Here is a 14,297-nt window from a genome sequence, read left to right on the forward strand (position 1 = left end):
TAACAAATATTTCTGCGTTATTTTTTCTCTTCATTTTGCAGCTCCCTCAGCTTGAGGGCTTTTCTTTCGATTTTATTTTCGGTTGCAACACATTGGCAAGTTTGACAAGCCAGAAGATTGACTACGTGCTGCACATTGACAAATGGAACGCGCAAACCGAATCTTTCATGATTTCACACTGCGTGATGTGTAAATGGTGTGCGGGGGAATGGAGGGCTCTGGCGATGCTATCATTGCTTGATGGATCGACAGAGACTTTAATCATGGGGACTCTGCACTTGCTACAATAAATGTATGTATTTACTCCATACAAACTTACTTGATAAATTGCAATATGGTTGGGGAAGGGCGAAAGGTATTCTGGCTTAATAGCTTTTACTCACCTGCAAATAAAAGGAAAGAAAAAGGTTTCATTAATTGATTTTCCATATGATTAAATTGTAATAGAGCATACTAGAGCCGTAGGGCACATGGAAATGAAATTGATTAAATACATAATTTTAATAGGATTAATAGACTTAATTTTGATAAACACTTCAGGCACTCTAATTACTACCGATGGGTTTTTACTGCTATTTTTCAGAAATCGTATTTGTAAAATTATGCAACAATAAAATAATCTATTAGTGAATTTGAACAATCGATCGATTTGTTACCTACATGGTCGAACTAATTTAAGTTGAGCAATTTGTGTGTACATCGAAAAGGATATTATTATATAAATTTCTACATTTTCCTTATGGGAATCCTATCTCTCGAGCTTCATTGCCATTTCGTGTATAATGATTTTTTTCTCTTAATCGCTTACATCTTCCCAAAGTGCATGCCAGTATCAACAGAAAAATAAGCATTAAAAATATATAAAAGTAGAAACCAAGCCAAGCCTTTTGCTGCAAAAAGGCAAGATGATGGGCAACGTCGAGACGCGTCGCCGGTTTTGTGACTGCAGCTTGTCTGCTGGCTGCTTTTCTGCTTTGCCATTGACAAAAGCCTCAAGTTTCCAATCTCTTTTCAAGCTCTTCTGACACAGCCTCAACTTGGCCGGCTTATGTTTTCATACACACACACACACATTCAAAATTCAACATTGAAGGGAGACGACAACTCGCTTTCTACATACTTAGGTACATACATACATACAAACGTACACACACACACATGTGATGCATGTGTCATGCATTTTTAAAGCGACTTTGCTTGAACGAGGGAAATCAAATGTTTGTAATTAAAATTAAATATTCTATTAAAGGATCAAAACTGCAAGCGTAAAAGGATGGATGGATGGTTGAATGGAATGCAGTCGCCCAGTAAATAGAAATCAAAAGCCTTCTCTGCCTCCATACTAAATGCAAATAAACGAGGGCTACTCAACATCTCAACGACCCCAGAAAATAAGTTTCTATTAGAATATAAATAAAAATTCATAATTAATACCTAAATCATCATTAAATTCTTTTAAAAATTGTGGTCGCGGTAGATTGAAATGGTAAGATAAATTTTAGGTCCGTAATAGACAACGTATTATTGAGACATAAATAGTTATACATAAAAATTGGTATACACATTGATAACTTGATTTATTTTGCTTTCGGCATTTGCTTTATGTCTTTGTATGAGAATTCAATGTATCCTGTTTAATTTAATCTCTTATGGTAAACTTTCCTTTAAGCCCTCGTTCATACATATATATAAAAACAACATATACATATATATTTCATAACACAAATGTTTAATCAACATGGGCATGAGACCAAAAATAAATAGCACATCAACTTCAGGAAAATGACGATGGTTTTACTGTTGATTTTCATACTCCTGGTATTAAAGAGAATCGAATGGGAGGAGGAGCGTGTAGGTAGTATGATATGGGATGGTGACTAGGGTATATGCATTTTGAAGGAATCTCTATGTAGAGAATATACTTTATTTCGCCACTGACTGGCTTTCCGCTTTAGATACCAAGTGCTATTGCCATTGCCATTGCTATTGCTATTGCTATGAAGCGTGAAATGTCAAGTGCTCAAGTTTGAATTTGGTTTGGCAAATATTTATATATAGTATACACAGAGGGGGATAAGAGATAGACGACAGAAGAAGGAAAAGGAGGAGAGTAGCACAAATGCAAATACGTTAAGGACACACACACACACAGTGATAGAGATAGAGATAGAAACAGAAACAGAGACCGAGACCGATACCGATACCAAAACCGAGACAGATACGGATACACAGTGGCTGGCAGGCATCAATTAATAATTGAAAATTGTCTGATTTAAGTGCTTGACAAACTTATGGATTTTTATATACTCTTTTTCATTCTCTCCTCCACTATTCATCTGTGTCTCTACCTCCCTCGCTGCCTCTCTCTTTCATCCACTTTGTGTATGTGCGAATATTTGTGTATTTATTCTGCGTATATTTATGTATATTCCGAATAAAAGCAAACAAAATACCCAAATACAATGACAAATATAAATAAAATGAAATGATTTTCTGTCTACTTAAAATAAAAATAAAAATTGAAAAGAAAAGTTTATTTCCAGGAAGTACTTAAAACAGGATAATCCGCTTAAGCTTTTTGCGGTTTTTTTTTTTTTCAAATATTATCTAAATGTCAAGAAAGAAATCAAAAAAAAAGTATAAGGAGAAACTCTCTCGGTTGAAATGGCGAGTACATTTAATATGGCAGCATTTCAATGCGACAATTTCAAATAGTGAAAATACACTTAAAAGTCAACTTGGAAAAGTTTTCCTTTAATCAAAAATTTCCAGGTGTCGGAAATGCAAGCATTTATGGTTGTTTTAACTTTCAAACTGTCGTTATTTGTTTTTCTTTTTTTTTAATAAAATGTTAGCGCTTAACTAACTAATTTCAGACAATTGCCAACACAAATATATAGTTAAATACTTATTGTTAACTCGCATGACAAGAGCATGGGAAAGAAAAACAATATATGTATTGTCTATGTATTCTTAAAGTTGAAGTTAAAGCATTTAAGTAACCAAGATTTGTTGTGGCCCTTACTCATTTGTTTTATGAATTATGCAAAATTACTGCTAGTTTGGGGCAAATTGACAGCTCTTAAATATGCATAATGTTTTTCGATAAACAATAAAGAAGAATAGAGAAATTATAGATAAAATGATTAAATGTATAAATATTTGTATACTTTTTGTTAGGCAATTATGCAAAATCACATATGCGCACATAGATACATAATAAATTGTTTCGAAATTGATTATGTTAATGATTTTGGTTGGTTTTGTGGGTTTCTTCTTGTTATTTTATTTTGGTTTCTTTTTTTGTGTGTGGTTTGTTTGTTGACAATTCTAATTGTTCTTGGAATAATCAAAATGAAAAAGAAATATCCTATCCTATATATGTACATATATATATATGTACATATGTATACATATATTGGGTTTTTATTAACGGCGGCGGCGAGTGCCATAGCGACTTTTAGATCGTTGCCCGGTGACAAATCAACAGCAACATTCTCCTCAACCTCATGGTCGTCATCATCAAAAGCAACACCACGTGAAGAGGCGGAACGGACAAGCTCTCTCTCTGTATATGTGTTTGTGTGTGTATCCTGTTGTCTGCCGCACTGTTTGTTGTTTGTTTTCGCTTTTGTGTTATTGCCACGCATCCTTTTTGATGTCCTGCTGTGATTTTGCAAACCGCCGCAGCCGCATTGGACTGCCGCCAGTCAGCCCAATGTTGTTTGTATAGTCAACCGCCAATGCACACACACACACACACACAAAGGAAGAGAAAGAAGGAAGCAGAGCCAGAGACAGAAAGCGAAGGGACACAATTCACCCTGACTGCTTCTTCTTCTCCTCCTTCTCCACATCGTTCACTTTATTCCTCCACTTTATGCACATTTTACGTTGGTATATCCAAAGGTTTGCATTTACACACACACACACACACACACACACATACACACGCACACATGTAAATATGAAATTTATTAGTAAATGTTGCATATCCTTTTGTGCCGTGTCAGTTCCGGGTTGGATTGCATATCCATGCATCCTGCATCACTCTGCCCCCGCCCCATTTGGTACTTGTCCTTCTCCTATAGCCTATCTAACCACTATCTGGCATTATTGTCAGTTTGCTATACACTCCAGCGTTTATTATTTCAATTTGTCATTACATTACAATGAAATGTTTCAATACCTTCCAAAAACAAAGCCAATGAAAATGTATGAGCTACAAAGTTTTGTAACAAATAATAGATTTCCATACAAGCTTGTTTCTTAAGAAGCCCTCAACTTGGCAAAATAAAAATGATCTAAAATATAAAATGGCGAAGCCCAAAATTGATCAATACTATCAGATATTTTTTTTATTTCCCTAGCCCCAATTAGCTCAGGAATGCAGCTTAGAAGGTCCTTTGCAGGCAGCCACAAACTTGCTAATTATGCATAGTAGTACGTAAAGCATTCTTCACAATATTTCAGAATCCATATACTTTTTAAATTTTGAGGTATTTTTTTTCTCAGAATTGTTTCATGCTCCCTAGTTAACAACAGCGTAGATTTGAGCATGTCAAAGTGAGTCCGCATGAACTGGAATGCGATGGTATAGAATGTTTGCATTGTTCTTTATTTCAACAAATTTACGTATTACAAACTTTTCCTCCTCTATGGGGGAAAAAAAAGCGAAAAAAATTTATTCATTGCATCTGGGATAAAGATTTCCTTACCTCGCCCCACAGCTCAACCACCAAACCGATCCTATTACCATTTTCACATCCCGCCGCCTTCCATTTGAAAGCTAGAACAAAGCATCCTCGGTGACATTTTATTGCCGTAAATTCTCTTGCCCGACCTCACTACGTCCCTCTTTAACGTTCTCTCTTCATATATCGCTCTGTATATCTGTTTTTTGTTTTTTTTTTTGGTTGGCTTGGTCGGGTTTTTGTGTGAATTTTTACGCTATTATTTGATTTTTATTCGAAGTTTTTCCGTTCCTTTTTTCTGGCCATAGACTGGGAGTTATTGTTATATTCCCACTGGACTGTGAACCCTTTTGATGCGAACTAGGCCACTTCCATTAGGTCCAGGATGCAGTTCCGCAGAGGATGACGCCAGCCAGGCAGTCGCTAGTTTGTTTTTGATTTTTTTTCTGTCAATTTGGCAACTGTTTGTGCCAAAAATGGAAATGCTACGTAAACATATTTGACTATCTCTCTCTCTCTCCCTTTAATCGCTTTTTTTCATTTACTCGTTTTACGAGTTTTCTTCCCAGGATACGCTTAAGGCTGGTGCGTTTCCTTATTGTGACAGTGTTCAGCGTTCAATGTCAAGACCATTTCTGAAGCTTCTTCTCATAATTTTCACCCAGAGGGAGAGTCCTAACAGTAAGATGTTATTTTTAACAGTGACCCATTTCTGATATATGTAAACGATATATACATATTTACGCATACTTCGATTACTGATTTTGTCGTTAATAGAGATTTTTGATTATCGTACTTCAAGGAAAGTCAATTAATGGTTGAGGCCAATGCAGAGTAGAATACATACATTCTATTTATGGTCAAACCACATTAGATTCTTGAAAAAGATCCAAGTGAGTGCACTAAACTTTAACTAGTTTTCCAGAAATTTGGGCCTCACCTCACTTGACTACTGTTAGCTCCTGCTCACACTCTGTCTTAGTCTTTCTTACACTCCCTCGTTCTCTCTCTCCCTCATTTTGTTGCTATGCGTGTTGCATACTAATTTCAAAAATTTCAGCATTACAATGTGTAGCTGTCAGACAGGCATCTTTGGTTTTTTGCCTCTTTGCTAGCATTCCTTCCCATCTTGAATTACATACAAATGGTACAAATGTAGTTAGTTTGTTCTGTATTTTGTGCTTGATGATTAGAGTACTGTGAAGAGATAGAGTAACTGGGCTGAAAGTGGGTGGCTAAGGTGAGCGAATGCTTGGTCTCCTGTAAAAAGTTTGTGTAGTCAAAGGAATTACAGGCGGCAATGGCAATAGTTAGCAGCATCTTAACTACATGTATAACATACACACATATGTACATACATACATATTTGCTGACATTTGTCTATGTGTGTTTGTTTCTTCAAAGTAAATTTCCATTTCCCAGGCCAAGTGTAAATAAAACTTTTCGTTTTCACCCTTTTTCTCTTGGTTGCCTTTGGCCTTAATTGCCAGTTATTTGCCTTGCCATATAACTTACAATGAATAAAGTGTTAGAAACTCCAAAAGAAATGAACAAACACACAGGCAAGTGAAGATACTCAAAGTCGCAACACAGTAATAATCAATGTGGTTAGAGCATAGTAAATATTTTTCAACTTTTTGGTAATTTGTTTTGAATAGTTTTTGCGTCATTCTAATACAATTAATTAATTACCCCAAACTCGAATGTATAACTTGTTTAACAACTCTAGATAAATATATAATATTCCTTGTATTGTTTGCAACTTTGTACAGATTTTCTAAATAAAAATGGAATAGAGAACTGCGATTTTGAAATATTGGACTAAAAAAACTCTAATCATATTGTCGTTGGATAAATTTTACAAAAAATCGCTAATAAACTAACCAAACACAGCTCTGCCGAATCGTTGAAAATTTACAAATTTAAGTATCAAAATACATAAATTTTTTTCGTTGAATGTAAACTTTTCAAGTGTTTTATCTGTAACTTTCCTTATTTTTGCCGAGACAGAAAAATAAAAGAGAGAGGGAGAGACTTCTTTCAATCGGTTGTTCCGTCCCTTAAACCCCAAACCAGGCCCACTCTAGTTCTTTCTAAGTATTTCTTTTTCTGTAATATTTTTTTTTCCTTTTTAACTTTTTCCTCTTTTTGTTTCAAATATCTTAAAGGCGAAAGAAAAAATGAATATATATTTTTAGTGCTTTTTTGGCTTCTTGCCTAGGTTGTTATTGCTGCTCCTATTGTTGTTGTTGTTGGTGTTAGTGTTGTTGCAATTGCAGTTGTTGTACACGTTGTACAAGCAAGTTGTTCTCTAACTTATGGCATCTCATTTATCTTCGTAAGTTTTGGGACCAACCGACTGAACGACGAAAACGACAAAGACTAAGACTATTGCAATTTCTTGTTGTTTTTTTTTGCTCTTCTTATAGTATTTTTATTTATGACCATTGCTCTTATTCGTTTTTTATATCCTGATGCAAGACACGCAAAAAAAGTTCCAAATCACCGAGTCGAACGGCTGCCATTGCCTCAGCATCAAGATGAAACGGTTCTAGAACGGGCCCCAGTACGCCAGCTTCCAAGCCAATAGAGAACTGAGCAAAAGCCTCATAGAACTGTGGGGAACGTAAATGCTCCTCGATATATAGACTTGAACCATTTGGATCATTCAGCATCCGTCCCGGCTCCTCTACTGCTTTATCATCATCTGGTGGCAGCTGGGCAAGTAGAGCACGCATACGCATCTTAGATTTTACAAGTGTTGATACAGCCGACTCGCCATCCATTTGTAAGGCCAAGCCCAAGTCAATAAACGAGGACTCAATGAATGGCGAGTCGACCAGATCCATAGGCTGCGGTGACTGCACCAATGCAGGAAGGCAACTAGCCTCATTTATGTCTTTTAAGACCTGACTTGCCGATTGCCCATCTTTCGGGGTGGTCCAAAGTTCCATCATTTCGTCTTCTTCCATAAATATATAACGCCCTTCGTCAAAAATATACTGGTCTTCTGTAGGAATGTCGTTGCCGCCACCACCGGAACGTTCTTCACTACCTTCTGTTAAAGGCTTTGAAGGATCGATGGTGCCGTCGCCATGTGGGCCCAATAGGTATTCATTTAGTTGAATGCAAAATTCTTCATCATTTTCATGTTGCGGCTCCTGCAACCAAAAGAATAAACGACGTGTCGATTCTTGAAATCTTAAGACATAAACCCGTCCCGTTTTGCATTGTTCAATGCGACGGAACTGCAATAATCCTGGTTTCGCTACAACATCAATTTCAATATGCCCCGTTTTGCGATCCAACCAACAGAAATGTATTTGATTATCCTCCATATATCGACGAAGGAAGATTAAGCCCCTACGTTCTTCGGGCTCAATACGCTTACCCACCATAATCATTCGTCCTGCTTTATATTCAATCAAATTCGCACTTTGATCAGACATTTCCTTTTTTACTAAATGAACGAGGGTGTTATTAGTATAACAAACACACATATAAAATAATAAAAACAGAGAATTTCGCAGTGAGATTCACTTGTGTGTGTGTGTGTGTCGACAGCATGAAATGGAGTGCAGTAAAATGAGAGCCTACTTGATGTTTACACATACACACACACACATTTTTCTTTTCCTTTTGGTCTCAATGCTCTAACCTGGCGCGGCAAGTCAGAGACGGCCGTCAATTGACCTTTAATTGCTCACTTAAAAGCACATAAAAACGTGAGGCAAGAAGTGTTCTTGCCACTGTTGCTGCTGCTTGCTCATCGTTAAGTGTGGCCAGCTTAGCCTCTGTGTGCAATTAAATTAAAGTGACCGACTTAGATGGGGCTTAAGCACATCACCATGGGGTAGCCAGACGTAGCTAAATATATAGATAGGTAGGTGCAAAACCAAAGCTACTACTTAAAATCTTCACACAAAAATTTAAAAAATCTGTAAAATATCCTGCAACAGAAGTAAATAGTAAAGAAACCAGAAAAGGAATAAGTAATTCAATATAATCCATATAAGATCACTCATAAAATATGTATTACAATCCAAGGGAAGCATTATTACAATTTATCAGAAATGTAAATAAAACTACGATGACAATTATATTATTAAAAAATTGCTCATGAAATGTCAAAAAGTTATGACCTTCAGGAAAGACAAGCATTCACTTCTCTCATATTTGTGTTTTACCGGGGTGTCCAGAGACTTAATGGGTTTTTTCCTTTGATAAGAATTTGAAAGCAATTACAATTTATGTACTTAATTAGGGCATTACGTGAGCAAACACTCACACACACACAAACACATGTGTACACCCACAAACATTGAGAGCAACTAAAATGGCAGGTGAAGTGAAAGAAATATAAAATATCAGAGGAGCCACATAACTTCGGCTATGACAAAGTTTATATACCCTCGACTGGACGTCTCATGCTGATGCGTTGCAAACATCTAACAAATTTTAGAATACCCTTTGCAAGGGTGTACACATAAAATAGCGTAACGGAATTGCCTTAATCGACTCCCAGTGCAGAGTTTAAGACGAAATGTGCCAGATGTGGCAAATAGGAGTAGTGGCCGGATGAGAGAATGACTGTATAGGTGTATGGGCGGTAATGGGGTGGGTCATCCGCCTTAAAATACCAATAAAAATGAAGGCAATTTGGCTGGTTGCTACATCCACAGCAACAACAACAACAATAACAAAGAATAACAGCAACTACAAAACAATTTGTAGTTTACGCTTTACGCGTTTTCTTGATCCGAAAGTAAAATGTAACAAAAAAAGGTGACTTGGCAACAGGACACACACACACACCTATAAACACACGCGCACGTCCCCACACACACACCTAATATCACCTAATAGTAAATAAAATCAAGAACAATAAAAAAAAAAAAAACCATTACGTATAATATATATATGTATTATTGTGACCATAACATGGCGAATTTGACATACTCTCTTTATTCTTAGACTTTTCAAACATTTGTCAAAAACTCAATCAAATTAACAATATAATGATAAATGAAATATTTTTAAATACACGGAAAATGTTGTATAGTTTCAGCAAATGTAAAATGGGAAATAAAAAGTAAGCATCAAATTTCCACAAGAAGCTAATGAATCCATCAAGTAAAAGCGACAATATTGTTGGCAAATTCGTTTATACCCATACATTAAGAACTAGGGTGTTTTAGACGAAAAAAAGAGTGTTGACAAATGCTTCAACTTTGCCCTGGTGCCAGTGTGGCAACAGCAAGCCAACCCATGTCATGACTGGTTGTTGCTTTAGCTGTTTTTTCTCTTTGTTGCGTTGTTGTGTTTGTTGTTATTGTGGCAAATTTTCATTTTTATTATGGTTATTCGGGTTCTCTCTTTTATTTTGGGCACTCCACGCTTCACGTTCGCATGATTTCTACTTTTTCTGAGTATCAATAAATTTACGATGCGAGTAAGAAAACAGGTAAAATAGCAGCAAAAGCAACATCAATAGCAAACAAAATATAGAATATTATACACACATTCGAGACGAAAATGTTTGTGTGTGTGGTTAAAGCACATTAAATTAAAAATAAAGTTCTAGAATAGGAAGAAAAAAAAACGATACACAAAAACATAATAAAGGTGGTAAAGTGAATTTTTTTTCAACAAAAATGAGAAAAGCATAAGTTAAAAGTTTAATATGTTGCTGGTTCAAGGTAGGGGGAAACCATTTGGGAAAGCTGCTAAGACAGTTTTCCATCTGCATACATTCATATATGTATATTCTACATTGGTTTTCGCTTAGTTTTGAATCCGTTTTCTTTTAAAACTGCAAAATTTCGAGTGATTGTCTATGAGAATGTTGAGGCGGGTCTTTGTCCTCATCATTTATCATCTACAACCATTCGACTTATATAAAACTCATTCTTACTCACTTCTTAGCACAAATACGAGCACACAATTAATAAAATGTTTATACTCGCTGTGCTAAAATAAAAAAAAATGCATATAAATCGTCATGGTAGGACCACCCATAAATGTATGCTACACTTTTTAAACCAAAACCTTATTACACAATTTCAATGTATGTGGGCGAGACCTCTGACATTTCGGTGAACAAAAAATACCCTTAACTTCACAATTGAAACACAAAAGCCCTAACTAAGTCTAATGACTTAATAATATATACCTACATATGTCTTTTTTTTAGCTTGTTTTGTTTCCTTTTGTTCCACCTCTGCAGCTGCGTTCGTGTATCTTTCTGGTCGGGACATATTGCAATTTGCTTTTGTTTGTCGAATAAAATTAATTACTTTCAAGTTATTCTACTTGCCAATCGAATACAAATTGATGGAATTTGGATTGCAATGAAGTACGTCAACTGACAATATGATATGCCATGAACATCTATTTGTATAATAAGTAAAATGAAAATATTAATTGCACTTAACTAATCAATATTGCACAAGATTTCTAAAATAACAAATTGAATTGAAATTGACGAATATTTAGACCATATTTCCTCCTTCGCTCTTTGATATCTCTGCGTCTATCTGCCTGTGTCGGTTTCACTCTCAGTGTCTCACTATCCTATCTACATTTATCTGTGGCTGGTTTCTATGTACCATATACTGCGTTGTTCTGGTCATTAATTCATAAGCATGAACTTCATTGCGTTCCGTTAGGTTTGTGTTTAGTGTTTTATGTACACAGGCGAGAGAGAATCACAGCGAAGTAGAGCGGCAAGCAAGCAGGCAGGCGGCATGCAGCAGGCAGACAGGCCAATTATGCGAGTGAAACGAGGAGTCAACTTGAAATTAACACACACTTAGCTTACACACACATACACCCCTACAGACACGCACTCAACTTTATGAATTTCAAAAATTCGCCTCCTTCTCTCTCACGGCCTAAACTAATTTTCCAGCGCACACCCACACCCACAACCACACCCAAACACAACCCTTTCTCTCCGTTTTATTTTTCTCATTTTTTGTTGATGTTGTTTTGGCATTTGTAGGTTGTTAGAAAAAATGGTTTGTGCACACATTTCACTTGAGGAGTCGACTTTTAAATTCCCTTTATTACACAGTCATGAAGTTAGCAAAAGATTTAAACGAGCCTCATTAGTCACATAAAAATAAAATACTAAACTAAAAATGTAACATTTTTCGCCCTTTGAATTGTATTGAAAGCAAATATCAAATAAACAAATAAAACATTACAGAATTCTGATTGGTTTTTAATTTAGTGGGCAATCATGAAGCCTTGAACGATTGGTATTGAAAATTATTATTTGTTTTCGTTCTTATTTCTTTTTTCGTACCACGATTTCGAAAAATTCCTTTGATCATCGTCGTCATCAATGTCGATTTACGCTTAAAGCCAGAGCGAGGTGGAACATTGCTCCATGAAAAAACGTAGCAACCACAAAAATGCCACGAACATGGCACAGAAGTAGCGCCCATAGTCTGTTAAAGCCGCCACGCCCACACACATGACTTGTCACTCGCAACGTCAAAGGCTTGGCTCTAAATACAAACAGAGAAGAAACAACAAAAAAATAAAAACAAAAAGGAAAAGGGAGAAACAGAATGGAGTAAATATGGAAAGGGTAACGGCAACATATCCGCTTGCCCTTGCGGAATATCCTGCTGCCTTCCTTCCTTCCTTCCATTCTCTCTAAGCTATACTGAACTGAACTGAACTAAGCTAACCTAACCTAACGGCAATGCCAATGCCACTGCCACACCTCTGCTCTGCTCTGTCAGTTTATCTAACACGCACTCCCAGGCATGCCCAGACCCAGACGCGAGACCCCACTTTGGCTAGAGGCAAAGAAGAGAAGAACACACACAGAACAACACGGCCAAGCCAGAAAATGTAGAGAGCGATAGAGGCAGCAGAACAAGTGTGCGGAAGGGTAGGGAAAACAAAGGGGGAAGCAGCCACCAAAAATACGTAAATTAACAAAACCTGCCGCCAATCATGCTGTATGTAGAGGCGAAAGAGCATACAAACCAAGGAACGTTTCAAAAAAGAAGAGGGAACCTAAAAGCACGAAAACAAAGGACGCGAAGAACAACTTGAAATTCGTTTTGCACCTTAAACGGAATTCCGTTTCCAATGAAGATTTTTTATTCTGTAGGCAAAAATGTTAGTCTATATACTTTTAATTCGATTTTTAATAATGAAGTTATTTATATACTCAAAAGCTTTTAAGATATAAAACAAATTTTCTCAGCAAGCGCATATGGAAAGGTTGCAGGGGTAAACAAATTGTTTTTCATATTATGCCTTGCTTAACTTAATTCCATTTTATAATATTTAGTACATGTTTTATTAGTTCGTTTTCACAGAGTGATGCTTAGTCGATGCTTACTCACTGTGGAAGAATTTTTTAATTATAATTATTTAGTTTACACTTTTTGGTATATTCTTATTTACATTTTTGTTTTGTTTGCATAAAACGGGGTTTTCCGAGGGCCAACGACGGATGGATATAATCACCGTATCACAGAGATTACAATTATGATAAGCGGAAGAAGAGTTGGGTTTAGCCGGAAATGGCAAAATTTTTTTGTACTCGCTCCGTTAAAAAAAAATTATGTAATTTCGTTAAATTCAGTATGGTGTCTCTTTAGCAACAATTAAATGAAGCCCACACTCACAGCTTTGTTACATTTGCTATAAGTATGTTTTATTGAAACCTGCTGGGTCATAAATTCCAAAGAGAAATATAAATCAAAGCTAAACTGCTTTGACCCGTCTAAACGAGCAATATTAGCCAGCAAAATCGAAGAAGGAAAATAATAATAATGATCCTGGTCATGCCAGGACCTTAAGGTACATACTGTGGCTGTGGCCATTAAATAACATTTAAAAAATGTCAAGAAAAAATAGAAAGAAATTGAATTGGTGGCCAAAAGAAGAAAAAAGTAAAAGTAGAAGTTCAAGCCAAAGCAAACAAAGCTGTAAATCTCAAAGCAGAGCAACAACAAATAAACTTGAAAGCAATTTAGGATGCATATGGGATGAGGAAATGGAGCTGCAGAAGATAGAGGACACGGGTACGACAAGATGGAGTGCAACTATGCATAACCATGGCAAACAAGGATGACAACGCGAATGCGAGAACGCTATGCTTGGTTGCAATTACACGCAAGGACAAAGGAAAGAAGGATGCAGGACGTAGGGGACACAGGACTAAGGACGATGACGACGATTTGCGGTGCACCAATTTGATGTACCAAACCATGAAGCGAAAGAAAGGCAGTAAGAGAGTGAAATAGAGTGGCTTTAGTTGCTGTCTCTCCCTCTAGCACAATATATACACATACCTATATATACACATTCAATTAAAGAAGGAACACCAGCAGCAGTGGCAGGAGCAGGATCGCTCACAGCATGCCGGCATATGCGTAAATCAACTCTGGGAGTGAAAAAGATGCTTCAACGTGGTGCAACTTTGCCTGCGCCTGGAGTGACTTTTCTCAACGCCTTTCTTTATTATATTTCACCGTTGATTTTCTTCTTTTCTCAACATTTTCAAGAAAACTTTTTTTCCTGTTTTCTTGTTTTAATTCACGCTTATGCAATTGCACATTGCACAACGTTGAG

At 36.5% G+C, this 14,297-nt stretch overlaps 2 protein-coding genes across 6 annotated transcripts in view; both read right to left on the bottom strand.

Moving 5' to 3' along the window:
• LOC6638028 (neurobeachin) overlaps positions 1 to 14,297 on the bottom strand; it is a 160,205-nt gene that overhangs the window by 119,161 nt on the left and 26,747 nt on the right. The gene's annotated exons all lie outside the window — the stretch shown is intronic.
• On the bottom strand, positions 7,092 to 8,281 carry LOC26530175 (proteasomal ubiquitin receptor ADRM1-A). The gene has a single exon (XM_015179322.3). It carries the CDS (start codon positions 8,192 to 8,194, stop codon positions 7,148 to 7,150), a length of 1,047 nt encoding a protein of 348 aa, XP_015034808.2. The 5' UTR covers positions 8,195 to 8,281; the 3' UTR covers positions 7,092 to 7,147.

The sequence above is a fragment of the Drosophila willistoni genome (genome assembly GCF_018902025.1).
Source record: "Drosophila willistoni isolate 14030-0811.24 chromosome XL unlocalized genomic scaffold, UCI_dwil_1.1 Seg141, whole genome shotgun sequence".
In the NCBI taxonomy this organism is placed as follows: domain Eukaryota; kingdom Metazoa; phylum Arthropoda; class Insecta; order Diptera; family Drosophilidae; genus Drosophila; species Drosophila willistoni.